Below are 27,315 nucleotides of genomic sequence, written 5' to 3' on the forward strand. Positions count from 1 at the left end.
ATCCAAGCTTCACAGAGAAGGTGACAGTGGCCTGGATGTATGAGGATTCAGAAAGAGCCCTGATCTAGGACAGCGGGCCAGCCATGGTTGTGCATGTTGACTTAACAATGAGGCACCTGGAAGTTGGTCTCACCTCTGTGACTACCACGCCCATGACCTTGAGTGCATCCTTCCATGTCTATGCGCCTCCATTTCTCAAGTGTTTGCTATTTTGTGACTGACATACACATGCACTTCTTTTCTGGCAGAGATTTTGTTGAAGAGAAGTTGGGAAGCAAGTATGTGGCGGGAAGAACGCCAGACTTTGCGGCCTCATTTGAGGAATCAGGACCAGCCACACCCATGTTTTTTATCCTGTCTCCAGGCGTGGACCCCCTGAAAGATGTGGAAAATCAAGGTGAGAAAAACTCATCTTAGGGGTGCCTGGGTGGCTCAGTCACTTAAGTGTCCAACTTCAGCTCAGGTCATGATCTTGTGGTTCATACGTTTAATCCCCGCATCAGGCTCTGTGCTAACAGCTCAGAACCTGGAGCCTGCTTCAGATCCTGTGTCTCCCTCTCTCTCTGCCCCTCCCCCACTCACGCTCTGTCTCTCTCTACCTCTCAAAAATAAACAAAGATTGAAAAAAAGAAGAAGAAAAAGACAAACTCATCTTGGAGCCAAGGCCGCACCTGCCCCGTGAACTTCCACTCTTTGCATCCGGCAGTCTCTCTTCTCTAGACCCCAAGTTCACGAGGCAGTACTCAGTATTTGCTAACATACAGAAATCAGGGTCCTTGGAAACCAACACCAGGGGATTATCACCAGAGAAGGGACCATCCAGGGTGGGACACGGTAGAGTCCTGAGGACACTGGCAGGGTCCTGAGGAGACCTTGCCCTGCCACCCACCCATCTCTCACCGCACCCCCACCCCGCCCCACCCCACCTTACTTGGGCCGGAGCAATCTTTCTGAAACACAGGTCTCACCCTGCTCTTCACGGCCTCTGATTGCCCTGAGAAGAAAGTCCAAACTCCTTAATGTGTCTCACAGGGAACTTCCTCCTCCCGTCCCTCGCTATTTCTCCAGCTTGCTTCCCAGCATTAGTTTCCTGTCGCTGCTGTAATGAAATACTACAAACCTGGAGGCTTGAAACAACACTAATTTATTATTTTACAGTTCTGGAGATCAGAAATCATAAATGGGTCTTACCGCCTCCCTCTTTTCCTTATAAGAACTCCTATGATTATATTGAGCCCACTTGGATAATCCAGGATAACCTCCCCATCTTGAGGGCCTTAATTTACTCACATTGTAGAGTCCCCTCTGCTGAGGATTAGGACGTGGACATCCTTGGGGGTCCATCATTCTGTCCACATTTCCCTACTCGCCTCTTTTGCATTCTACATGGCAGCCATTTCATTCTCCCAAGCCTGCCATTTCCCTTCCTGGATCCCCTTCACCAGGCTAGCCTCTATTCATCCTTCAGACACCAATTTCAATGTCACCATCTCCAGGAAGACCTACTTGGCTTTCAAGGTCCTTGGTTCCCCCTCCCATGTGCTCCTAGAGTGCCCTTCTTTACGTACATCACCTTGTACTTGTCTAGTGACTGCTGTGTCTTCGTGAGAGGGTGAGAGCTCCTTGGGAACAGGTGTCCTTTTCGCCGGAGTGTCCCCACTTCCTAGGACGGTGAGGGGTACTAAAGAAACATGTACGTTCGATGAAAGAATGAGCAAATGAACGACTAATCAAAACCATCACACTGGCCAAACGACACCATTCTGCAAAGTTAAATAAAGACCCGACAGGTTGGAACCAGCTCCAAGAGCAGTCCACTCGTTTACACAGTGAGAGAACTCTACAGCATGCCTAGTGTTGGGGGGTGGTTGAGGAGAAGCTAACTGGGGTCCTAAAGAATGGATAGGGTCTACAGCAGGGAAAGAATTGTCTTATTCACTAATTTTATGTGTATGTGTGTTTCTGTAGTCTCCTGATAATTTCAAGTGACACTTGCACATTTTTAAAATACACTAAAACCTTGGGCTGCAAGTAACTTGCTCTGCGAGGGTTCCCCAAGACAAGCAAACATTTCTAATAATTTTTAACTTGATGAAAGAGCCATGTCTTGTAATGCAAGTAGCACATGACGTCGAACGTCACATGATCACAACTGAGCCAATGGGTTTTGAAATTCGCTTTGATACACGAGTGCTGTGGATTACAAGTATGTTTCCAGAACAAATCATGCTCGCAAAGGTTTTACTGTATAGATAATATAGACTTCAAAATGAAAACCAACATTTCCCGGCTCCAGTCCTTCCCATACCCCGTCTCCCTTTTCAGACACATTTTGTTTTGTTTTGTTTTGCTTTATTATTTTATCTTATTTTAATTTAATTTATTTTATTTTACTTTATCTTATCTTATTTTTGCCTATTTCTAAATTTAGTTCTGGGAACCGCTTCTCTATTTCCTACTAATCTTCTGCCCATTTCTTCACTGGATTATTTGGTTTTGGGGTGTTGAGTTTGATAAGTTCTTTACAGATTTTGGACACTAACCCTTTATCCAATATGTCATTTGCAAATATCTTCTCCCATTCTGTCAGTTGCCTTTTAGTTTTGCTGATTGTTTCCTTCGCTGTTCAGAAGCTTTTTATTTTGATGAGGTCCCAATAGTTTATTTTTGTTTTTGTTTCCCTTGCCTCTGGAGACGTATTGAGGAAGAAGTTGCTGCAGCTGAGGTCAAAGAGGTTTTTTCCTGCTTTCTCCTCTAGGGTTTTGATCGTTTCCTGTCTCACATTCAGGTCCTTCATCCATTTTGGGTTTATTTTTGTGTTTGGTGTAGGAAAGTGGTCCAGGTTCATTCTTCTGCATGTCGCTGTCGAGTTTTCCCAGGACCATTTGCTGAAGAGACAGTCTTTATTCCATTGGATATTCTTTCCTCCTTTGTCAAAGATTAGTTGGCCATACGTTTGTGGGTCCATGTCTGGGTTCTCTATTCTGTTCCATCGATCTGAGTGTCTGTTTTTGTGCCAGTATCCTACTAATCTATCACTAGTTTTAAATTGATCAATTCTAGATATCTATTTATTCCCTGATATAAAAAATAAGAATTTGGCTCCCACTGATGCCCACTAGGACTCTCTACTTTCTACCACATTTTTAACAGCTTTACTGAGATATAATTCACACGCTATATTCACCCACTTCAAGTATACAATTCAAAGTTTGCTTATATTTTCACAAGGCCATGTGACCATCACCACACTCTAATTTTAGCAAATTTGTGTCTCTCTGCACCCCCCCCCCCAAAATTCTAGATCTCTTAGTGAGCACTTCTGTTCCATCTTATGTCCTCCCGAGTCCACCACCAATTTACTTTCTGGCTCTAAAAATGTGCCTGTTTTGAACATCTCCTAGAAATAAAATCATATACTATAGGGTCTTTTGTTGCTGGTTTGTTTTACTTAGCATAATATTTTCAAGGCCCATCCATGTTTTTGCCGTAGCATGTATCACTCCTTTTCTGTGGCTGGATAATAGTTCATGTAGATCAATCTAGAAAGTATTAACAATATTAAGTCTTTTGAGCCATCAACGTAGAATGTCTTGCCATTTGTTAAGGTCTTCTTTAATTTCTTTGATTAATATTTTGTAGTTTGGGGTGTAAAGTCTTGCATTTTTTTAATTGAATAATAGTTAACCTGCAGGGTTATATTCGTTTCAGGTGTATAACATGTATATTTTTGTATATTGATCTTCTATCCTGCAACCTTGCTGAACTTGTTTATTAGTTCCAATAATGTTTGTGAATTCCTTGGGTTTGTTTGTTTTTGTTTTTGTTTTTGTTTTTAGATACAAGTTTATGTGATCTACGAATAGAGGTAGTTTTACTTCTTCCTTTCCAATCTGGATGGCTTTTTATTTCTTCGTCTTGCCTAACTGACCTGGCTAAAATTTCCAGCACAATATTAAGTCGAAATGGCAAGTTTGGACATCCTTGGCTTGTTCTAGATCTTAGGGAAAATTCATTCAATCTCCACCAGTAAGTATGATGTCAACCGTGGGGTTTTTACAGATACCCTTCATCAGATTGAGCAAGTTGCCTTCTAGTTTGTTGAATTTTTTTTCCTTTATCATGAAAAGGTGTTGGGTTTTATCAGATGTTTTTTCTGTATCCATTGAGATGATATCGTTTTGTTGTTTATTCTATTGAGATACTACGTGAATTGATTTTTGGAAGTTAAACTAACCTTGCATTCTTGAGATCTCACCTGATCCTGGGTTATAATCCTTTATATATATTGCTAGATTCAATTTGCTAATACGTCTTTGAGGATTTTTACATATATATTCGTAAGAGATGCTGACCTGTTGTTTTCTTTCCTTGTGAGGTCTTTGTTTTGGGTATGAGGATATAACTAGTGACCTATATACCAACTGATTTGGGAAGTGTTCCTTCCTCTTCTATTTTTTTGGAAGATTTTTATGAAAGACTGATGTTACTTCTTCATGTTTGATAGAATTTAGTGGTGAAGTCACCTGGGCCTGAGCTTTTCTTAATGGGAAGTTTTTGAATCACTAGCTTAATGGACGGTGGGAGGGAGGGGAGCGTGGGTGATGGGTATTGAAGGGGGCATCTTTTGGGATGAGCACTGGGTGTTGTATGGAAACCAATTTGACAATAAATTTCATATATTGAAAAAATAAATAAATAAATAATAAAAATTAAAAAACAAAACAAAACAAAACAAAAAAGACACCAGAGAATTCTTCTTTGACAGGCATAGTCTAAGACAAAAGGAGTTATGTGATTGCTAGCCATATATTCAGAAGAGTTTAGACAATACAGTGTTTTGTTATATTTCATGAGTTCATAGGACCCAAAGAAGCTAATACAGTAGAACAATAGCTGACGTATCAGGTTTTTCAGTCAGACTATCAGTTGCTGACAGGTTGCCAAACTGCCTTTGGCCTGGCTCTGAATCCACATCAGGCAAAGTATTAAAATGATCATTTCCATTTAACTTCGAAAGTCCCGGCTTATCTGAAAGATAAATCAAAATCAAATGTGGCCTGTGCATCTGATGGCAGAATTACTGAGCTGGCTCTGTGACTGAGGTATCTAGACAGTGGGGAGGACATTTAACAAGAGGAGAGGGGAACGCTCTATGAAATTTATTTGAATTATTCTATGTCAGCCCATAGTTGGTATCTTAGTTTCCTAGGACTGCCACAAATTACCAAAGACTGAGTAAGTTAAAACGATAGCTGTTTGTGCTTTCATGGTTCTGGAGGCTTAGAAGTCCAAAATCAAGGTGCCAGCAAGGTTCTGGAGGCCTGAGAGCGAGCCTGTGCCATGCTTCTCCCCTAGCTCCTGAAAGTTATCAGCCATCTCTGATATTTCTTGCCTTGTGGCTACCTCATTCCCATCTTTGCTTCCATTGTCATGTGGCCGCCTTCTCCCTGCACATCCTGTCTTTACGTGGCATTCTTCTCTGTGTGTGTCTGTGTCCAGATTTCTGTCACCTTATGAAAATACCAGTCAGGTTAGGATCTACCCTAGTGACTTCAACTTAACTTGATTACATCTGCAAAGACCCTATTTCCAAATAAGGTGACATTCACAGGCCCCGAGGGCTAAATTAGCATTTCACTATATCTTTTGGGAAGACACTGGAAGTTGCTAATTGCTGAAGAGAATTTAGTGTCGATCAGGTTCTGCCCTGCATCTGAGCATTTTCATTCCTTAGATGAGGAGGGCAAACATGTTTAACCTTTGGATCTCGGTCCTTAAAATAAAAAACCCGCAATAACACGTCCCAGCCCCTTCTTTCTGTATCTTAAAAGCAGACAGGAAGTTTGGTTTGAGGCTATTAGCTTCCAGAGTTACAAATGGAAGCTAGAAGGTAAATGACAGTGACACACAGGTAAAATGGTTCCTCCTACCCCCCATCCTTTAGGGAAAAAAAGCAATTAGAATTTAAAAATTGCTCATGGAGAGTATAAGATGTATTTATCTGTTTGTTCATTTCTATCATGGATCAGCAGTGGTGGTCCACATGTCATATCTGATTGCTGCCTGTTTTGTCAATGAAGTTTTACTGGAACACACACACGCACACACAAAAGAATCACTAGCTTAATGTCTTTGCTTATTATATATCTATTCCAATTTTCTGCTTCTCCTTGAGTCAGTTTTGGTATTTGTTTTTAGGAATGGGTCCATTTTATCCAATTATCTAATTGGTTTGCAAACTCCCAAATACTGATAGCTATATTAAAATGTTGACTTCCTCTATGGGCTATGTTCACTTTAACAGCGTTAGTGAAACTTAATTTTTTATTCCGTGATTTCTAGATACTTTCTCTTGACTTCCCTCTGTGTAAGCTGAGATTTCAGTTTTCCAGCTCGCTTCAGCTGCACCTTAAGTTTTTCGTAGACAAGGATGAATATATGTTCATTCTAATGTTACCATCATTCATGTTGTTCATGCCTAGTCTACAAGTTAACTGTAATATTTGAAAACTGATACATGGGGCGCCTGGGTGGCTCAGTCGGTTAAGCGGCCGACTTCGGCTCAGGTCATGATCTTGCGGTCCGTGAGTTCGAGCCCCGCGTCGGGCTCTGTGCTGACAGCTCAGAGCCTGGAGCCTGTTTCGGATTCTGTGTCTCCCTCTCTCTGACCCTCCCCCGTTCATGCTTTGTCTCTCTCTGTCTCAAAAATAAATAAACGTTAAAAAAAAAATTAAAAAAAAAAACAAAACTGATACATAGGGTTTATGTCATAGTTAATAAATACATATTCTTCACTGAAGAGGCACGTAAATATGCTAGGATTACATATCCTTCTTCATGGATCCAATGTCCTAATCTCTAGGGGTCTCTCAAAGAATGTTCTCAGCAAGGAGTTTCAAAGTCATATCAAATTTCAGTTTGCTTCCTACTTAGATGAAGATTTTCTCGAAGAGCTTTTAGTTTTTCATGGAGTTTCTGAATGTCTTTTCCTTGTTCTTGGAAGAAGAAATAAATGCCCCCTCTGCCATTATCACTAATATCTCACACTTCTTATTTATTGTATGAATTGAATAGAATCCCCGTTATCTATATAGAATCTAATAGAATCCAGTGTTATTTTTCTTGAAAATGCTCTACCTAGGGCCCACTTCTGTTCTAAAAGAGATAAGTTACACTGTGGCTTTCTAGGCAAGTCCCACCCTGGGACTTATTTTCTTTATATTGTAGTTTAGTTCTATAATTTTTGTATCCTGTGTCTTTCATTTTCAGTTTTCACCCCAGTTTTGCTAGCATATGCCATCAGAAAAGAGACGTGGGAAGTAAAATTTCATAATCCTTGGCTGTCTAAAAAGGCTTTAATTTTGCCCCTATACTTGTTTGGTAGTTTTGCTAAGTGCAAAATCATTTGTACTCAGAATGTGTCCACTTCGCTCGACTGTCTTCAGGAAGTCGGTTATGTTTGGTTGAGATCATATGCCAGTAGGGTGCTGTTCTCTTCTTTGTTGGTTACCTGTGTCTATTCCTTGGAAACTTTAGGATTATCTCTCTACCTCCTGTTCTGAAATTCCAGGAGCTGCGTTTGGTGTGGGTTTTTTCCATTCATCTGCTCAGCGTTCGCCGTGCCATTTCAAGTGGAAAAGTCCTAGTGTTCTCTATCTCTGGAAATTTTGCTCTGTCGTTGTCAGTAAGTACCGCTACCATTCACCAAGTTGGCCATGCCAGAAATGTTGGAATTGGTCACAGCAACACTCCCTCTGCCGCCCACCACGTTAATCCTATGGATTCTGCCTCCTAAATCCATGTAAGACTGGTCTCAGTGTTTCTGTCCTCATTGTTGCCTCCCTGGTCTGAGTCACCGTCGTCTCACTTGGACTGTCCCAGGGGCCCCCTAACCCATTTTCTGTTCTTCACCCCCTGCCTGCAATCTTTTGCCAATCTCTGCAGCCAAAGGCATCTTGCTAAATCTCACATCCGACTGTGTCAGTCTTCTCCTTAAAACTCTCTGGTGGCTTCCCATTGTTCTTAAGGTGAAGTCCAGTACCACTGACATGGTCCGTGGGGCCTGCATGGACTGGCCTTCGTGCCAAGCCTTGGATCTCACCTTCCCCCAAGCTCACTCTACTCCAGACCCACAGCCCTTGTAGATCGTGAGCCTTCCTGAGCTAGGGCAGTGTTACAAGAGGTTTCTTTTATCTGAACTCTTTCTCCCCAGCAATTCAAGAGCCCGGTGCCTACTCACCCTGCAGGTATCAGCCTCTCCTGACCTCCCTGCAAGGCCGTCGGTCCAATGCCATACATATCTTTGCCTCGGAGCATGCCTACCTGCGTGTCACCAAGATCCTTCAGGTCAAGGACCAGGACCTGTTGCTTACCGTTTTGGAACCAGCACCTAAAAGCATAACTAGCAGAGAAAAGGTGCTCCGTAAATACTTGTTGAATGAATCAACAAATAAATGAGTAAACATCATAAGAACTGTTGTCACAGCTAAGTTATTCCCGAGTTTCACCCTTTTATAGAGTCCTGCATTCCTTCTGGCTTCCGGAGGCTTTATTCCTTTCATATTGACAGATCTAGTTTCCTCGTTTTCACTCAATCTTTCCCTTTTTGGAAGCTTTTATATACCCTGCAAATGAGCAATTTCCTACTGTTCTTTGCCAATTGACCTCTGTCTGTTGCATCATGTGCTTTGAAGCTTTCTGTCATTTCAGGGAAGCTGACCCCGCCCTGGTCCATATTGGTGATTTGTTTCTGAATACATTATCTCAGCTCTGCCCTTGGCTTCATCTTCACACCTTTCCTTACTAGGAGCAATATTGCCGTTCATCACCTCGAGATTACTTACGCACCTGTGCCTCCTCTCTCTCTCTCCCTTCCTTCTTGCCTCATTGATGGCTTGATTTATTTCCTAATTCGCCAATTTAGAACACATACTCTGGCGACAGCCATGCTTTCTGCATCTTGGATGGAATCAGACTGCCTGACGGGCTCCTGTTCTCAAGTTTGCAGTCTACATGACTGACTCACACTTTCCTTTCTCTCCCCAGCCCCAACTTATTAAGTAAACTTGCTGCCTCTATGCTTGGGCAGAGTCCGTGTACCAGACAGTTCACTGTTTTACTCCACTTAGGCTCTTACAGAGCTTGGCATCCTTCCCCATTTTCGAGTTTGTGATTTATGTGCTTAACCCCTTCATTTCTCTATCCCTTTGTTTCAACATGACAGTTCTTTTTTTTTTTTTAAATGTTTATTTCTTTGGGGGGTGGGGAGGGGCAGAGAGGGAAGGAGAGAATCCCAAGCAGGTTCCGCACCATCAGCACAGAGCCCGATGCGGGGGTCCATCTCACGAGCCATGAGATCATGACCTGAGCCAAAATCAAGAGTTGGGCGCTTCGCTGACTGAGCCACCCAGGCGCCCCTCAGTATGGCAGCTCTTAGTACTGGAGAGGGTTTTAAAAGTTCAGAGTCAACCGGAAGATTTGTTGCCTCAGCCCCCTTCCACCACAGCCCCTCATCCCCGCCCCAGGCGCGTAGACCCACAGACAAAGTTCTGCGTAGAGTTTAGGAGCTCTCCAGCCCCTAAAGCTCATCCACTGACCCTTGACCAGAAATCTGTGCTCTTCTGGCACCTTTGTGGCTCTTAGTCTCCTCTAGGATTTTCCTTCCTCAATAATTTTGAAGGAGGAGCGGGGGGGGAGTCAATTCACTTTTCTTGGCCTCCGTTTCAACACAAAAGCCAGGACCATCCACCCCCACTGTTTTTCTTCTTGCCTTGTCAGATGAATCCTTGAAAGTGCTTTGATGTAACACTCTTTCTCTTCTCTTTCCTCATCACCTCCTTCCTGAATGAGCCATACTTCTCGATTTGCACATGAGCTCATGCCTTTGCTTCTTTTAAAAGCAATCCGCCATTTTTTTTTTCCAATCACCCGTTTTACCTGCCTCCTAGGGCCGCTGTAGGATGAAAATGAAACCTAAGACGTGTAAAGACTTTACAATGTCAAGATGACGGTAGCATTGTAAGGCATTATAACGGAGATGATAATCCATCTGTCCTTTGAGGCACCTCGGTTGGCTCCTTCCTGTATGGCCTTTGGAAGCACAGCTTTGTCCTTGGTCCTTCCAACCCAAGACTCCCCTTCACTCCCAACTCAGGACTCCCAACCCAGGACTCCCCTTTCCACCCTAACACACAGGCATCTTCTCTGGTCTTTCACTTGACTCTAGCACGATCTTGCTCTGTCTGTGTGCTCTTTTGTTCAGTCACATGGCTTTACCAAATATTTCGGTTATTTCCGTGTTGTGGTCAGGAAGAAGACGTATCTACCACCTCTGCCTCCCGCTGCTTCCTGTTTCTCTTTCCAACATGCTGGTCAGAACGGTGAGCTTGCTTAGATTTGTTCAAGCCTGCTCCCCAGTGTGTTCAAAGAAACGGTTTCCAGTTTGGTGTTTCTGTCGCCAGATTATCCGCACGTAGCATGCAACCTCTCCCTCTCATTGTTCCTGGCCCTGTCCTCGTTTCTTTAACAGTCCACTGGGACTCGGGCAGGTTGAAGCAAGTACAGTTTTAGCAAACAGCCTCAAGATTGGCAAAATATTCACTTTGGGGTTGAGAGAGACTCTTTTGCTCGTGTTCCAGGGAGCAGGGGCGTGAGTAGGCAGACAAAGGTTGATGATCTAAGAAGAGATGGGATTTAGGGAGCAGAAGAAGGCACCTCTCCCACGGAGATGGGAGCGTGCAGGGATGCGGCTAAAATGGCAGGAAATTGAAGGAGTCCCTGACACATGGCATGTGTTTTCCCTGGAAAGCAGAGAGTGACGCAAACTAAGTAGAGTGGAGCCTCCTAGGAATTTTAAAGGAAGTAGGGAATGGGCAACGCAGCCAATTCCTGGGCGCGTGGCAAGATTGCCAAACAGCAGCGGGGGTGAGAGTCACGAAGTTGGGGTGCCCCTCGTTCACCAAATGTATTCCCTTTCCCTCTGGTTAATTCATCCGGGATTGAGAATTTGGCAAAAGTTGGGTGACACAGGAAGTAGAAGGGGAAGCAGAGTTGAGGATTTTGTAAGGTCTTCATTCCAAGTAAGGATTATTGAGTCCATATTAAAATAAGAGGGAGCATGGGGTGCCGGGGTGGCTCAGTCAGTTAAGCGTCCGACTTCGGCTCAGGTCGTGATCTCACGACTCGTGGGTTCGAGCCCCACGTCGGGCTCTGTGCTGACAGCTCGGAGCCCGGAGCCCGCTTCGGATTCTGTGTCTCCCTCTTTCTCCCTGCCCCTCTCCCCCTCAAAAATGAATAAACATTAAAAAAAAAAATAAGGAAGTAATTGTGAAGATTAGGAAGAAAAGAAGAGGAGCCAATGGACTGGACATTTCGCTGAAGTAGAGTAAAAGGTGACAAGGGAGTAACAGTGAACAGCCAAGAAAGTAGGAAGTGATGGGAGTAGACGTGAGTGAAGAATGTTTCAGACGCGGGACAGTTTTCTGGGACAGTGACGTCCTGGGTGCAGCCACGGGGGGTGTGTAACAGAACCGGAATGGAGTCAGGTTCTTTGAAGATGAGGAAGCATGAGGCTGGATGTTGGCTCAGTCATCTGTAGCGACACCGAGGTTTACTGGGATGGTGATGAGATGGGACTTGTGGAGGATTCTGGACTGAGTTCCAAAGCCCCCGATAAAGGCGAATCTCACTGGGAAGTTGGCGGAGGGCAGAGAACATAGGAGTTAGTAGACAATATAGGCAGATGGCATATGCTTTAAAAGGAAAAGGAGTTTTTTAACTTTTTTTTTTAACATTTATTCATTTTGGGGAGTGAGAGAGACAGAGCATGAGCAGGAGAGGGGCAGAGAGAGGGGGAGACACGGAACCCAAAGCAGGCTGCAGGCTCCGAGCCGTCAGCACAGAGCCCGACGCGGGGCTCGAAGTCACTGAATGCGAGATCATGACCTGAGCCGAAGTCGGATGCTCAACCGACTGAGCCCCCAGGCGCCCCAGAAAAGGGGTTTTTAATATGAGGATGGGAAGAAATAGCCTGCCAGGAACAAGAGTGGGCTAGAAAAACATTCCCCTTCCTCCCAGCCCCACAGATCTGGGGAGCCCAAGAGAGGGCCACGGTCCTCAGGGACGGGAGGTCAAAGAAGCACCCCGCAAAGATGGGACACCATTCTGGGTGACACTGCCCCACGGAGAATAGGAAGGGATATCAGAAAAGAAGAGTTAAAGGTAGCGGGGGGCTGGGGCGGGGGAGCCTCGGCGCAAAACAGTGTGAAGGTGGAAACCCCAGAGAACGTGACTGTGGAAGGAGAGGGGGGCTTGCTGATGCCCCGGGAGGGTGTTTGGAGAGCCCCACGGTCGCAGATGGAGGGACCCTGCAAGGTTGCCCCAGCGTCTCACAGCACCGGCCGGTGCCGCAGTCATCCTGGCTGCGAGCGTTCAATCCTCGTAAATCCCGTCGGCGTCTCCCCATCAGCCTCGCCGTCCAGCCCGGATTCATGCGAGCTGATCCGGGCCGGACCACGCAGGACTTTGCCCGCGACAGCCTGTGCGGCCCGTGAAGCGCCCCTCTTCCCCTACCTCTCGCTAACAAAGAAAAGAAACAGCCTCCTTTGTGAGACGGGATGTCTCGGAGGCGATCTAATAATCCCAGCGCCTTGTAGCCCGGTATTTTCTCTGGAATAAGTTGTTTATATTGCCGGTTCGAAAGCTGACATCGGTTCTCTCGCCAGCCAGGATTTATAGCGTTTAATAAGGGTGTTTCTTGGGTCCATCTCGACTGAATCTATCATAACTGGTCCTCACTGCAAAAAAAAAAAAAAAAAAAAAAAGGTCAACCTCCTGCTTTTTCTTACACAGTTTTTTTTAGTATGTTAAAGAAATAGCCAGCGCTGACCGTTTTCTTTAAGTGTTCTTGCACACGTAGCGGAATGCATCTTCGATTTCAGTTGCCCTGAAACGAAATGTTTAAGGACGTATGGTTATCCTTTCCCTCTTTTAAATTCCTTCTCTTTTGTCTCACGTGCTTTATCTTCCTAGAAAGAAATTCCTTCACTCTTAGGACCCTTTGTCTGAAGAATCTTAGGTAATTGCTCTAAACGTCGTTGGTGTTGGGCTAACGGCGGACAGCCAGGCAGAATCGGGCCGGCCTCCCTACCGAGGTTAATGTCTTTGTGTGAGGGTTTTCCTGGACTCACAGCCAGGGAGGTGATTGTGACATTTACGTTGGTACATGGCAGGTCCCTTGCCCCACTCCCGATACCGGCCGCCCTTCTCCGGGCGCAGAACATTTCCACCTGCAGAGTCAAGCCCTTGCCTTGTGCTTCTCTGCTCTCAGACGTGCAGAATGATGAGATCAAACATGTCTACGTGCTGGGAAAAACGGGAGGAAGCTATTATGGGGTAAAGTACAGGAAGCCCGAACTACCTGGGTCATGCCCCTACTGGCCACGCCTCCCAGTAGATTTCGGGGGAGAATATATTCAGAGGTCCAAGCAAGTCAGAAGGGGCCACACCCACCTGCTGGCTGGCCTGGGAGCCCGTTCACCCTCTAGGGTAGCGGACCAATGCCTGGTCTCCAGATGAAAGCTGCTAGGAAGATCAACAACATTGCTGTCCATCCTGGGGGGGCTGTGTGATGGGGGAGCATTGAAGTCTAGCTGGGTGCTTCCTTCTGTTTGGGGACGGAAAGCTGGCAGATGTACCCTCCGTCCCTGAACGGAGAGTAGGAAGAGGGTTAGCATAGGAGGCTCGAGGCTCAAACACGCCTGTGTTGGGGGAGTGACCGGGAGACAGGCGAATGTTCCTTGTGGACCTATGACAACACAGATCCCGGGCCCAAGAGATTCTAAGGACAGCTCTATACCCCTTCCAGGTAAAAAGCTCGGCTACACCTTCAACAACCGGAACTTTCACAACGTGTCTTTGGGGCAAGGACAGGAGGTAGTGGCTGAGGCTGCTCTGGACCTGGCTGCCAAGAAAGGTCACTGGGTTATTTTGCAGGTACGACCCCTCTGCCCCGATGGGGGTCATTCTTGACCCCATAGCTGCCTGGACCTGACAGTCTCTGGGCTCCTCTGACCTTGCCGCCCCTCTCCCCTGCCTTTCCTTCCACACCCTTGCCTGTCTCACTGCCCGATCTTATCTCCTTCCCTCTTCTGTGGTCCTGCTCTCCCCACCCCTCTCCATAACTCCTTGTCCCTCGCCCCTCAAACCCCCTGCCACTCTCTCTAGTTTAATGTTTTTTAATGTTTGTTTATTTTTGAGAGAGAGAGAGAAAGAGAGAAATAGAGCACAAGCAGGGGAGGTGCAGAGAGAGGGGGAGATACAGAATCCGAAGCAGGCTCCAGGCTCCAAACCATCAGCACAGAGCCGGATGCGGGGCTCAAACCCACGAACCGTGAGATCATGACCTGAACCGAAGTCGGACTCTTAACCGACTGAGCCACCCAGGCGCCCCTACTCTCTCTAGTTTAAACAGTTCCACCCACATCCTGTTCGGTGCCTGCTCAGGGAGTAGGTATCCAGTTGAGTCCATGGAAGCTGGATCGTGTTCACCCCGTGATCCCTTCCCACGCGTATCAGGAAGACGCGAAACGGCCCCTCTCCTGTGGCCCCCTGTCCCCTTACCCCTGTTTTATGCAACTTGCAGGGGGAGCTGGGGCCGGGGCAGAACAAGTGGCTCAGTTCCCTTTTCTCCCGAACGGACTACAGCCGCTTCTGCTAGAGTGCCGTGGCTGTGGCACAGGCACTTATGTCACGACCGCGTCCTTCACCACATTCCCTTTAGGAGAGATCCCCTCCTCCATCACCTTTCTGCACCCAGCACACCCCCGCGAACATAGTAGACACCCAGCAAAAGCCCGTTGGGCGGGAGAATCAACGAAGAAATCAATGCAAGGAAAAATAAAACAAGAAAGGTTTCCCGCCCCCCCCCCGGCCCCCACCCTGCCTGGCCAACGGAGCCCCGGCTTTCCAGGCGGCCCGCTGAAGTCTTAGCTCCGACAGGGTGATTATAAATGAATTCTCTAACAAATTTTCACTTCACCAGCCCTTTCAAATCCGTTGCCTTTGCCTTCAGTTATTTGCAGCCACTCTGTGAAATAAGGATGGCCGATGTTACTTCCCCCTTTTATAGAAGAGAAAGCGGCACTCAGAGGCCAGATTGCTGCGGCCGAGTCCTGCGCTCCGTGCTAATCTGTGTATTTAAGGCTCTGCGAGCAGGCTTCCTCAAATATTTACCGAGGCGCCTTTATCTGTCCATCACAATGAAACATATTGCAACAAAGCCAAGCGGCTATCCTTTCCGGAGTGAAAGGTGCATTCTGCAGAGTAGCCCTAAGAAGTAACTGTGGGCTTAGACCAGACAGACAGATGGCAATCACATGGGGGGGGGGGTGGGGGGGGGTGGAGAAGGCCTCCAAGACCAGACACAGGAGCTTGCTCTTGGAGCAGGAAGCCTTCCCAGTATGTGAGCCGAAATGCCCCCGTGTGTTTTAGGAAGATAAGTTGGGCCACACTGAGCAGAATGGTTTGCAGAGAGGGCGAGGGGACTCCAGAAAGCTAGCCACGAGAAGTTGACATCAGTGCTTTTCAAATTGTAACACGCTCACAAGTCACCGCAGGATCGTGTTAAAATGCGCCGATTCAGGAAGTCTGGGTGGGGCCGAAGAGTCTGCGTTCCCACCTAGCCCCCAGGTAACGCCAACTCTGCTGGTCCACGGGCCCCGCTTTTGTGTAGCAAGGGTTCAAGTAAGGCAGGTGTCAGATGTGGTGATCTGGATTTGGAGCGTGTGGACCGTGTGTGTGACTCTTCAAGCGTGGCCCGGGGACCAACATCTTCAGCATCACCCGGAACTTGTTAGAAGTGCAAATTCTCAGGCCCCACCCTAGACCCCCTGAATCAGATACTCGGGGCTGGAGCCCAAGAATCTTCGTTTTAAGAAGTCCTCCGGGGGGCGCCTGGGTGGCTCAGTCGGTTAAGCGGCCGACTTCAGCTCAGGTCACTATCTCGCGGTCCGTGAGTTCGAGCCCCGCGTCGGGCTCTGTGCTGACAGCTCAGAGCCTGGAGCCTGTTTCAGATTCTGTGTCTCCCTCTCTCTGACCCTCCCCTGTTCATGCTCTGTCTCTCCCTGTCTCAAAAATAAATAAAACGTTAAAAAAAAAATGAAAAAAGAAAAAAGAAGCCCTCTGGGAAGATGGGGGTGGGGGACAGATTCCTATGCATAGTCCGGTTTGACAACAATGTGCCAAGGAGACTTGGGATATCAAGAGATAGGGTTCAGCTGCAAGATACTGGCAGGTCTCATTGCTGGGAACCCCAAGATTCCTGCTGCAGTGAGCTGTATTTGATGGCCAGGTCCCTCCTCTAGCTGCCTTCCAGAAACTGTTTGCTGCTGACAAAACTAAGCAGATGCCTGCATGGGGGGGGTGGTTGGGATCTTTCCTTCCCACTAGAACATCCACCTGGTGGCCAAGTGGCTGAGCACCCTGGAGAAGAAGCTGGAGGAACACAGTGAGAACAGCCACCCAGAGTTCAGGGTCTTCATCAGTGCGGAGCCAGCACCCTCCCCTGAGGGCCACATCATCCCCCAGGGCATCCTGGAAAACGCCATCAAGATCACCAACGAGCCTCCCACAGGCATGCACACCAAACTACACAAGGCCCTGGACAATTTCACTCAGGTACAGCCCCCGGGAGGGAGGGGAGAAGAGCGCCCCCCCCCCCAAAGAGCTGATTCAACTGGGTTAGAAGAACATGCACCTGTCGGGGCGGGGGGGGGGGGGCGTGGCGAGGGGGTGACTGGGCTCAGAGCAGTGCCATGTGGGCGAAACGTATTCCCTTTGTGACCGGCCTCCTCCCAGCGCCCACCGAGTGCAACCCAATTCTCAGTTCCCAGATACGCCTGGGGGAGCTGAGCTTAGGGTGGGCTTTCTTCGGCGAGAGGCACGGGGGAGCTCTCTGCAAGCCTCCGTGCTACCTAAATATCCCAAGGTGGAGAGAGGCCACGTTGCTAGAAATCTGATGTCACACACCGGTCGCACGCTGTCTTCAAGCAGGGGGTTGACACTCGTGTTCACGTGGTGACAGTTGACATCTACGTGCATCTCGAATGTCGAGGGTCCAGAGAATCCAGGTGTCAGATGTGGGGATCGTAATCATATGTTAGGCTCTTAACGCGTGGCCCCCAGGGCAGCAGAAGCACCCGGGAACTTGGTAGAAATGCCAGTTCTCAGGTCCTACCCTAGACCTGCTGAATCAGAAACTCTGGGGTGGGGCCCAGGAATGTGTGTTCTAACAAGCCCTCCAGAAGATCCCAATGTACAGGCCACTCTGGGGACACTGTGCTACAATGGAACTGGGAACAGCAGGGCATCGGGCTCAGATGTAGGTACTGGAAGGTCCATTACTGGGAATCCAAGACTCGCGTTGTGGGGCGTGTATTGAAAGCCAACAATAGGGTGGTGGGTAACTAACTCCATGTGTGAAGTCCCACTTGCAAAGTCTAGCTCAGGCTTTTTGCATCTTCTCCGGAAGGCAGGCTGTCTGGTAGCTTCTTCCTCAGGGATTTGTGCCATCCTGGGGAGGGGAACACACGAAGGTGTGAAGGGCGGGAGGTTGGGGGCACCTTAAAGTCCATCTGCCACGCTGGGCCTCGGTGGAGTCCAAGGGGAGGGTTCTAGGATCTGGCCTCTCCGATGATCCTCTTTGTATCTCTGGCTTCGCAGAGCCCCTGCTCTAACTCGACACAAGTCCCCGATGGGTCATCTAGGAACCCTGAAACGGGCCGTCCCACGGGACACCTGTTGTCACTAACCCAACATGACCCACCAGGACTAAGGGCCCTTTGGGGCCTGGTTTCGCTTAGACTAACATGAAGGGGTTTTGGCTTTATTTTTCTCTTTTAAATTTTTATTCATTTGTTAATTTTGAGAGTCGGGTGAGAAGAGGCAGGGAGAGAGAGAGTCCAAGGAGGCTCTGCACCGTCAGCACAGAGCCCGACACGAGGCTCGAACTCACAAACTGCGAGATCATGACCTGAGCTGAAGTCGGACACTCAAGTGACTGAGCCACCCAGGGTCCCTAACGTGAAGGGTTTTTTGTTTGTTTTTTTTTTTTTTACTGAGTGCATGATACCCCTTGTAGTGTGGGGACCAAGCAGTCCCACTTGGAGAGGAAAGAAAGCTCCCACTTGGAGAGGAAGCTCCAGTTCCACTTGGAGAGGAAAGAGAAGGAGAAGCAAAACTTGTCCAGCCCTCTTTTTCACTCCCTTCCCATCCGCACCCCCAGACCCACTCATAATCCAGAACCGGGAATGGGGAAACACGGCCAGGAGATTCAGGCTGTTTTCGTTAAGAAACACCTGCCCGGGGGCGCCTGGGTGGCTCAGTCGGTTAAGCGTCCGACTTCGGCTCAGGTCATGATCTCGCGGTCCGTGAGTTCAAGCCCCGCGTCGGGCTCCGTGCTGACAGCTCAGAGTCTGGAGCCTGTTTCAGATTCTGTGTCTCCCTCTCTCTCTGACCCTCCCCCGTTCATGCTCTGTCTCTCTCTGTCTCAAAAATAAATAAACGTTAAAAAAAAAAATTAAAAAAAAAAAAGAAACACCTGCCCGTTGCAACATGAAGCAGAAAGTAGGGTGCTCTCTTTTCCAGGGGCATTTTCATTCCTTTCTTTTTAAATTTTAAAATAAAGTAAAATGTTAAAGAAAAATAAAATAATAAAATAAAGTAAAATGATAAAATAAAATAAAGTAAAATAAAATAATATAAAATAAAGTAAAAAATAAAATAATAAAATAAAATAATACATTTTCTTCCTAAATAGGCCTTGACTAATCCCCTAGGTACTCTGTACCAGAGGTCAGAACTTCTAAATTTTCTACATCTTATATTCCACATAGGGGAAATCTACATTCTCGACTTTGAAATCGATAGCCTTCTTTCCCCGGAAGGCAGTAGCTCGTTCCAAGCAAAAACACTTCTGCCCAGAAGAGGCACTGGGTGGCCCAACAGGGTGAACATACGCAATGCCACGGAGCTATGTTCGCTTCAAAATGGTGCAGATGACAGATTCTATGGTGTGGATTCCACCAGGAATTTTTTTTTTTTTTTTAATTAACAATTGAAAAGAAAAAGGCATTGGGATGCGGTTAGTTAGCAAGCTCCGTCTAAGGGCACAGTCACAGACTACTCTCAGCAATTTTGCCTTGAGGGTCTTGGGCAGATCCGGGGAGAAGGGCCATAGTTGCCTCAGATACCGAATCTCCTAATGATTAATTATACAAGAGTATCCCCTACCCACGTCCTTGTCCTTGGCTCTCTCTCCCTGCCAAACCCCTGTCCAGCCTTGGTTATGAGGCCGCTGGGAAATAAGTCCCAAGGGTGCTGGCTTTCCCTGGCTATTCTGTCCCCACCACCGTTGGGTCTTTGGCCATTGAGAGCGATCTTCGGTGACTCATTCTGAGAAACAGAGACAGACTTATGGGTATATCCATTGCTCGCAAGGGTTTTAATTGTTCCATTCTGCTTTTATGGGTGCCCTGGAACCAAGGCCCCCATGAACACCCCCTATAATTCAGAGCCCTGTCTTAACCATTTAAGGGACAGACTGCAGGACGGAGCTCTTTTTACCGCTGCTAGCCGTGCTGATCGGGGACGGTTATTTTATTCTGATGTTGTCAGGTTTATGGTGAAGGGCGCAGCACTCCTCTGTTTCTCTCAGGTCCCGTCCCTCCCTCAGCAGCAACCTCAGCCACACAAGCAGCGATTACACCTACGACAGTCCCACGACGGGCAAGCAAGGCGTGGCAAGCGGGGCACCTGGCCGGCTCAGTCGGTAGAGCCTGCGACTCGAGATCTCGGGGTCATGAGTTCAAGCCCCATGTTGGGTACAGACATTAAATAAATAAAACCTTAAAAAAAAAAAAATAAAAAGGAAAGAAAAGCATAGCAGGAAGGGGAGAAATCAGAGATGATGCTGTAGGAGTCCCCACCCACACCCCAGCACAAAGTGATACTCCTAAGACCAACACAACTCTCAGGACCCACTACCCTGTTTCCCGTTAGCTGTGCTTGGCATGTCCACGGGGGCCAACATTAACTGTAAAGCAAACCCTGTCATCACCTGAATCTAAATCTTAACTCAAATTCTAATCTAGAACCCAGCCCCTCTGCAAGGTCCCCTCAAACCCTGAGCCCACGCTGACCCACAGCGCGACCTGCATTCCTACTGTGGCTCAAAAACCTAACCAGGACGTGCGGTGACCTCGTCCAGCGTGACTTCCGGCCGCCATAACCCACACCCTGCTCTGTGCTGCACAACGGCAGGTCTTTGCTCACACTGGAGGCAACGCTTTCCTTTCAGGACACGCTGGAGATGTGCTCCCGGGAGACGGAGTTTAAGAGCATCCTCTTTGCTCTTTGTTACTTTCACGGGGTGGTGGCGGAGAGACGAAAGTTTGGGCCGCAGGGGTGGAACTGCCCTTACCCCTTCAACACTGGGGACCTCACCATCTCTGTGAACGTGCTGTACAACTTCCTGGAGGCCAACGCAAAGGTAAAGTTCCCGGCCAGCACGGGGGGAGGCGGGGAGGGCCATCTCTCAGAAGGATGATGTCGCATCGGCACAGGGTAAAGGGGGCACACGCTGGGGACCATCTAGACCCTCTCCAAGTAGAGGGAGGAAGGACCAGCCCGGGGCCAGCGGGAGGCCAAAAAGAACACCATGGGATGTCAGGGCCAGGAAAGCTCAGGAGACCAAACTGGTGACTCACGCCTGGTGTGATTCTTTGTCCCAGGGCCCACCAGACCACCCCTGTGCCCCTGCGGCATTGTGGGGTGCTGTGGATTGGCAGAAGAGACCCCATGCTCACCTGATTCAAGTTCCCAGTTTAATCAGCCAAGAACACCATTTAAGGGAATGTGTAGACCATGAAGGCTCTTCTAGTTAGCAGACCAAACATAGTATCAGCAAAGGCCACCTCCCCTTCCTGGTGGGGCACATGAATCAGGCCCAGAAGCCCTAAGCTACTCCTCTGCCCCCAGCTCCACGGCCCTTGCCCCCATAGCACCGTCTCTTCATTTCCTGCATTGAGACATGGCTTTCCCCAAATGGTTTCCCGCCTGACTCCAATATCGTGACTTTCGTGCTCTATTTCATTCACTTTGAACTTTGGAAGGAGACCATAAATTAATACGCTAAGTAATGGCAGGAAATTAGACCGACAAGCATCCTGGTCCTTCCTTTATTCCATTTGACATTTGCTTATTTAAAGGACTTGTAGGTAAAGCCTGACTTGATTGCCACAGTTAATGACCGTGGAAGAGGGGAGGCATATAGGCAAGGGGGTTGGCACCTTGCCTCTCCTCACCCTTGGCTGTAACTTCTCAAGCATTTCGTGAGCTCCCAGGCGTGCCCGACTCTTCGGGGCACTAGGGGTATACAGGTGAAGAAAGCGTTGCTTCTAATTTGAGAGGCATCCCATCTTGCGGCTGATACTCTGTCACGCGTCAGGGCAGCCCCGATGTCTATGCGGAGGTCTTTCTTCCCTGTGTCTCAGGTCCCCTATGATGATCTGCGCTACCTCTTTGGAGAGATCATGTATGGAGGCCACATCACAGACGACTGGGACCGGAGGCTCTGCAGGACCTATCTGGAGGAATTCATCAGACCGGAAATGCTAGAAGGAGAGCTGTGCCTGGCACCCGGGTTCCCACTCCCGGGCAACCTGGACTACACTGGTTACCATCAGGTAAGGCTCTGCTCATACGGGACCTGGGCCTTCCTTCCATCCTGTTCTGCAGGACCAGGATGCACACACAGGGCCAGGGAGGAATGGTCTAAAGAACAGAGCTCAGGGGCCCCCGGGTGGCTCAGTCGGTTGAGCATCCAACTTCAGCTCAGGTCATGATCTCGAGGTTCGTGGGTTCGAGCCCCCCGTCGGGCTCCGTGCTGACAGCTCAGAGCCCAGAGCCTGCTTCGGATTCTGTGTCTCCCTCTCTGTCTGCCCCCTACCCCTGCTCACGCTCTGTCTCTCTATCCTTCAAAAAAATAAACAAACATGGGAAAAAATGTTTTTTTTTAATACAAAAATAAAGAACAGAGCTCATATGGAGTTCGGTTCTCAGCCCCAGGTTTGCCCTGTTCGGTTTGAGAGCTGTTGGGTGCCTCGCCTCAAATTAGTGATAACAATTGAGCTTTTGGAGATCTTTCTATTCTTGATGCTTGGTTCAATAATTCTATTTGTTGATCTTTTTCTACAAATAACATCTGGGGCTTTCATTAGATTGCTTTCATCCAAGATATTGACAAAGCCATTAGGAAGAAAATTCCAGGTTCAGAATTTAGCCAACTTTGGGTAAAGTTTATATTAGTGATTCTAGATATCTTCAGAGGGACAGGAGCTTGTGGGCAGATCACTTAGCCCTCCTGTTGTCTGAGGGCTGCTGTGAACACAGACACACACACCCATGTGCACACACACATTCCCAGAGAGATCTTCTGACTTCTCACTTCACTGTGGCCACAGCTATTTTTAAAGTGCCCATCTTTGCCCATTTAGGCTGCTACGGGAGATAGATTAGAAGATAATTTTTTTTTTAAATCTTTTTTGCCGCTTGACTTTGAACATGCCTAAAATAACTTTGAATACCAAACTTAAAGGAAATACCGGTCATCAAGACATTAACGACAAACTTAAAAAAAAAATTTTTTTTTTTTTAATTCATAAAATTTAAAAAGATAAGATGTCAAAGTCATTCAATGCAGAAAACCTTGGACCTATGAAAAGAAATTTAAAATGGTAAGGCTATTTAAAGAAAATAAGAGGAATGTGGGGTGGTGGGGGGATGGGTTAAATGGGGGATGGGATTAGGGAGGGCACTTGTCGGGGTGAACACTGAGCTTCATAGGTAAGAGATGAATCACTGGGTTCTACTCCTGAAGCCAAGACTACACTGTATGTTAACTAAGTTGAATTTAAATTTTTTAAAAAAGAAGATGATTTTTAAACTACTTTACCAAAAGGCTTCAGGGCTTTATCCAAGAAATTTGTGCAAGAGCACCCCCTAGTGTCCACGGGGCAGTCCAACAAGAGGCTGGAGCCAGAAATGGGCAAAAACCGTGTGGTTTGCACACTTCAAAACAAGTGGGGATTTTTTTTACACCTGTCGTTTTTTTAATGTTTATCTTTTTTTGAGAGAGAGAGTATGTGTGAGTGGGGGAGGGTCAGAGAGAGAGGGAGACACAGAATCCAAAGCAGGCTCCAGGCTCTGAGCCATCAGCACAGAGCCCAATGTGGGGCTCGAACTCACGAACCGCTAGATCATGACCTGAGCTGAAGTCAGACACTCAACCAACTGAGCCACCCAGGCGCCCCTTTACATCTCTCTTTAATCCGCCAGTTAATAGGTGGTTACAGGGCACCTACCAAGAGTTCAGGAGGGTGCTGGGGGCCGGAAGAAATACAAAAATAAATACACAAGTTTGCCTTTGAGGGATGAGCAATCTTTCACTTAGACTCGAGGATGCTCACACCAAGAAATCATCAAAATCAAATTAGGAACCAACCTTGAGGGGCACTTTCTCACTGTGTGGTGGAAAGAACTAGAAAGGGCACTCAGAACATTCGGAGAGGAAAGGGAGCCTTCAAAGCTGGGGACCCAGCCTAACCAACCGTAGGGGTGCATTGCCTGGATGGCACGATTAAAAAAATGTTTCTAATTCAAGTAATTTTTGCCAGGGGCCCAATTCCCCGGTTATCAGCGAACCTCGCCTTGTGCCACAAGCTCTCTTTTGCATCTGTGGTCCCATATTTGCATTTAGCTTTGTTATCTCTGATTTAGATAAATGGGGGGGGGGGGGGGGAGAAAAGGAATTTAAGGGCAAGGGGGCCGGGACCCTGGGAGAGCTTGAGTGACATACCAGGAAGGGATCCGTATTTCTTAAGGACCCTGAGAAGTCCCTCCGTGTGTGGAGGGACAGGTGTAGACCAGGGAGCGGCAGGAGCAGGGCAGACTGGAGAGGGATCAAGTCCTCCAAGCTTCTGCAAAAGGAGCATGGCCCCGTGGGCATGGAATTTCCGGAAAAGCGGCCTGGCGCACAAAACCAGACGGTGTGGAGGCGAGGCTGGCGGAAAGGATGTACACCAGGAGGCGGAGAACGTGTCCACGTCTCAGCAGGTGTTGGTGAACGGCGTCCGCCTGGAGGGCCAGAGGGACGCGGGTGCCTCACGCCTGCTGTGACCCACCGCCGTCCCTCAGAGGACGACCCGGAGCGGGAGATGGCAGACGGGAGACACGTCTCGGTCTGTGTTTGAGCGAGCTTGCCCTCGACTTCCAGTACATTGATGCCGAGCTGCCGGCAGAGTCGCCCTACCTCTACGGCCTGCACCCCAACGCCGAGATCGGCTTCCTGACCCAGACCTCGGAGAAGCTCTTTCGCACGGTCCTGGAGCTGCAGCCGCGGGACGGCCACGCCGGAGAGGGAGCAGGGGCCACGCGGGAAGAAAAGGTATGTGGACGGACCACTCGAGATCCTTCCGGGGAGCCGAGGATGGCACAGCGAGACGCCCCTTCCCGCTGGCCGCGTTGGCAGGGCGCGTGCAGACCACACTGTGCACAGCCGCCCCTCGCACACGGCTGGTGCGGCCTTGACCCACCAGGCTGGTCCTCTGTTTAAATCACAGGAAGCCCCTGCCGTTGCGTTTCGTGGTTTGCTTGCTTGCTTGCTTGCTTTCATTCTTCCTTCCTCCTTCCTTCCTTCCTTCTTTTTCTCTTTCTTTCTTTCTTTCTTTCTTTCTTTCTTTCTTTCATCCTTCCTTCCTTTTTCTTTCTTTCTTTCTTTCTTTCTTTCTTTCTTTCTTTCTTTCTTTCTTTCATTCTTTCTTTCATTCTTCCTTCCTCCTTCCTTCTTTCCTTCCTTTCTTCTTTCTTTCTTCTTTCTTTCCTCTTTCTCCCTCCCTCTTTCTTTCTTTCTTTCTTTCCTTTCTTTCATTCTTCCTTCCTTCCTCCTTCCTTCCTTTTCTTTTTCTTTCTTTCTTTCTTTCTTTCTTTCTTTCTTTCTTTCTTCCTTTCATCTTTCCTTCCTTCCTCCCTTCCTTCCTTCTTCCTTCCTTCTTCTTCTTTCTTTCTTTTTCTTTCTTTCTTTTTCTTTCCTTCCTTCCTTCCTCTTTCCCTTTCTTTCTTTCTTTCTTTCTTTCTTTCCTTCCTTCCTCTCTTTCCCTTTTCTTTCTTTCTTTCTTTTCTTCTCTTTCTTTCCTTCCTTCTTCTTTCTTTCTTTTTTTCCTTCCTTTTTCTTCTTTCCTTTCTTTCCTTCCTTCCTCTTTCTTTCTTTCTTTTCTTTCTTCCTTTCATCTTTCCTTCCTTCCTCCCTTCCTTCCTTCTTCCTTCCTTCCTTCCTCCCTTCCTTCTTCTTCTCTTTTTTTTTCTTTCTTTCTTTCTCTTTCTTTCTTTCTTTCCTTCCCTCCTCTTTCCCTTTCTTTCTTTCTTTCCTTCCTTCCTCTCTTTCCCTTTCTTTCTTTTTCTTTCTTTCTTTCTTTCTTTCTTTCTTTCTTTCTTCTTTGTCTTTCTTTCCTTCCTTCTTCTTTCTTTCTTTCCTTCCTTTTTCTTTCCTTCTTTCCTTTCTTTCCTTCCTTCCTCTTTCTTTCTTTCTTTTCTTTCTTTCATTCTTCCTTCCTTCCTCTTTCTTTCTTTCTTTCTTTCTTTTCTTTCTTTCCTTCCTTCCTTCCTTCCTCCCTCTCTTTCTTTCCTTCCTTCCTTCCTTCCTTCCTTCATTCCTTTCTTTCTTTCCTTCCTTCCTTCCTTCCTTCCTCCCTTCTTTCAGTTTATTTATTTTTGAGAGAAAGAGTGTGTGCATGCTGGGAAGGGGCAGAGAGAGAGAGGGAGAGAGAATCCCAAGCAGGCTCCACTCTACCAGTGCAGAGCCCGATACGGGGCTCAAACTCACAAACCGTGAGATCGTGACCTGAGCCGAAGTTGGATGCTGAACCGACTGAGCCACCCAGACTCCCCTCTTTAATTTTTTAATGTTTATTTTTGAGAGGGCGGGGACAGAGAGAGAGGGAGACAGAAGTCGAAGCAGACTCCTCACTGACGACAGAGAGCCCGATGTAGGGCTTAAACCCACGAACTGTGAGATCATGACCTGAGCCAAAGTCGGACGCTTCACCAACTGAGCCACCCAGATGCCCCAGTGGTTTGCTTTTCTAGTTCGCCCAAAGAGTATTTCTTTTTCTTTTCTTTTTTTTTTTTTTTTTAATGTTTGTTTATTTTTGAGAGAGAGAGACAGAGCATGAACAGGAGAGAGGCAGAGAGAGGGAGACACAGAATCCAAAGCAGGCTCCAGGCTCTGAGCTGTCAGCACAGAGCCCAATGTGGGGCTCAAACCCACCAACCGTGGAATCATGACCTGAGCCGAAGACGGACGCTCAACCAGCTAAGCCACCCAAGTGCCGCTCAATAGTCTCATTTTAACTCAGTCACCTCTTTAAAGGCCCTGTCTCTAAACACAGTCACATTGTGGAGGGGAGGATGTCCACAGATGAGTTTTAGGGGGACACAACCCAGCCCATCACGCTGGCTCCAGCGGCCCCCCTTGGACATACACCCTTTCCTGTTTCCCCCATTTGCCCTTGACTGCTGGATTTTGCTGGTGTCGAACAACTGACTAGTCATCTGGAGAAAAGCGAAGCAGGTTTCCTCCCTCCTTATATCACAGATGGCTGCATTTAAATATGTTTCAATGAAAACATAAAAAGTACTAAAAGAAAACTTGGGTGAATGCTTTTGTGATCTTACAAAGAGGAGGGCATTATCAAACCTTCTTTTAAAAAAAGCAGCTCAGAATCTATAAAGATTGACACATTTGGTGACTGGAAAAAATTTAAAACCAGATCCGCAAAGCAAACAAACCTCGTGAATGAAGTCAGAGACCAGCTAGGAGAACCTCTCTGCAGCACAGACACTGGTAAGTGGGCAGATCTCACTAACACATGAAAAGTTCTTACATGTGGAGGACGAGAGAAGGACAGAAGATGGGGACAAGACGGACACAAAAGAAATTCACACAGTTATTCGAAGGGCCGATAAAAATAGCACAGGATTGTCAATGTCCCTCCCGACTAAATGAAGGTATGTGAGATATCATTTTCCACCTAATGGCAAAGAGTTTTAAAAGTGACAGTGTATCAAGGGGTGGCTCAGTGGGTTGAGAGTCTCTTGATTTCGACTCAGGTCATGATCCCGGGGTTATGGGATCAAACCCTGCATCAGGCTCTGCACTGAGCACGGAGCCTGCTGAAGATTCTCTTTCCCCCTGCTCCCCCC

At 47.5% G+C, this 27,315-nt stretch overlaps 1 protein-coding gene across 1 annotated transcript in view; it reads left to right on the top strand.

The window, feature by feature from the left end:
* The window catches only part of DNAH9 (dynein axonemal heavy chain 9), a 329,272-nt gene that overhangs the window by 276,363 nt on the left and 25,594 nt on the right, over nucleotides 1-27,315 (top strand). The window contains exons 61-66 of the mRNA XM_078437738.2: nucleotides 249-397; nucleotides 13,868-13,995; nucleotides 16,450-16,677; nucleotides 20,357-20,548; nucleotides 21,552-21,743; nucleotides 24,332-24,502. Of these exons, the coding sequence (XP_078293864.2) occupies nucleotides 249-397; nucleotides 13,868-13,995; nucleotides 16,450-16,677; nucleotides 20,357-20,548; nucleotides 21,552-21,743; nucleotides 24,332-24,502 (1,060 nt within the window). The remainder of the gene's footprint in view (nucleotides 1-248; nucleotides 398-13,867; nucleotides 13,996-16,449; nucleotides 16,678-20,356; nucleotides 20,549-21,551; nucleotides 21,744-24,331; nucleotides 24,503-27,315) is intronic.

The sequence above is a fragment of the Panthera onca genome, chromosome E1 (assembly GCF_046562875.1).
Source record: "Panthera onca isolate mPanOnc1 chromosome E1, mPanOnc1 haplotype 2, whole genome shotgun sequence".
In the NCBI taxonomy this organism is placed as follows: domain Eukaryota; kingdom Metazoa; phylum Chordata; class Mammalia; order Carnivora; family Felidae; genus Panthera; species Panthera onca.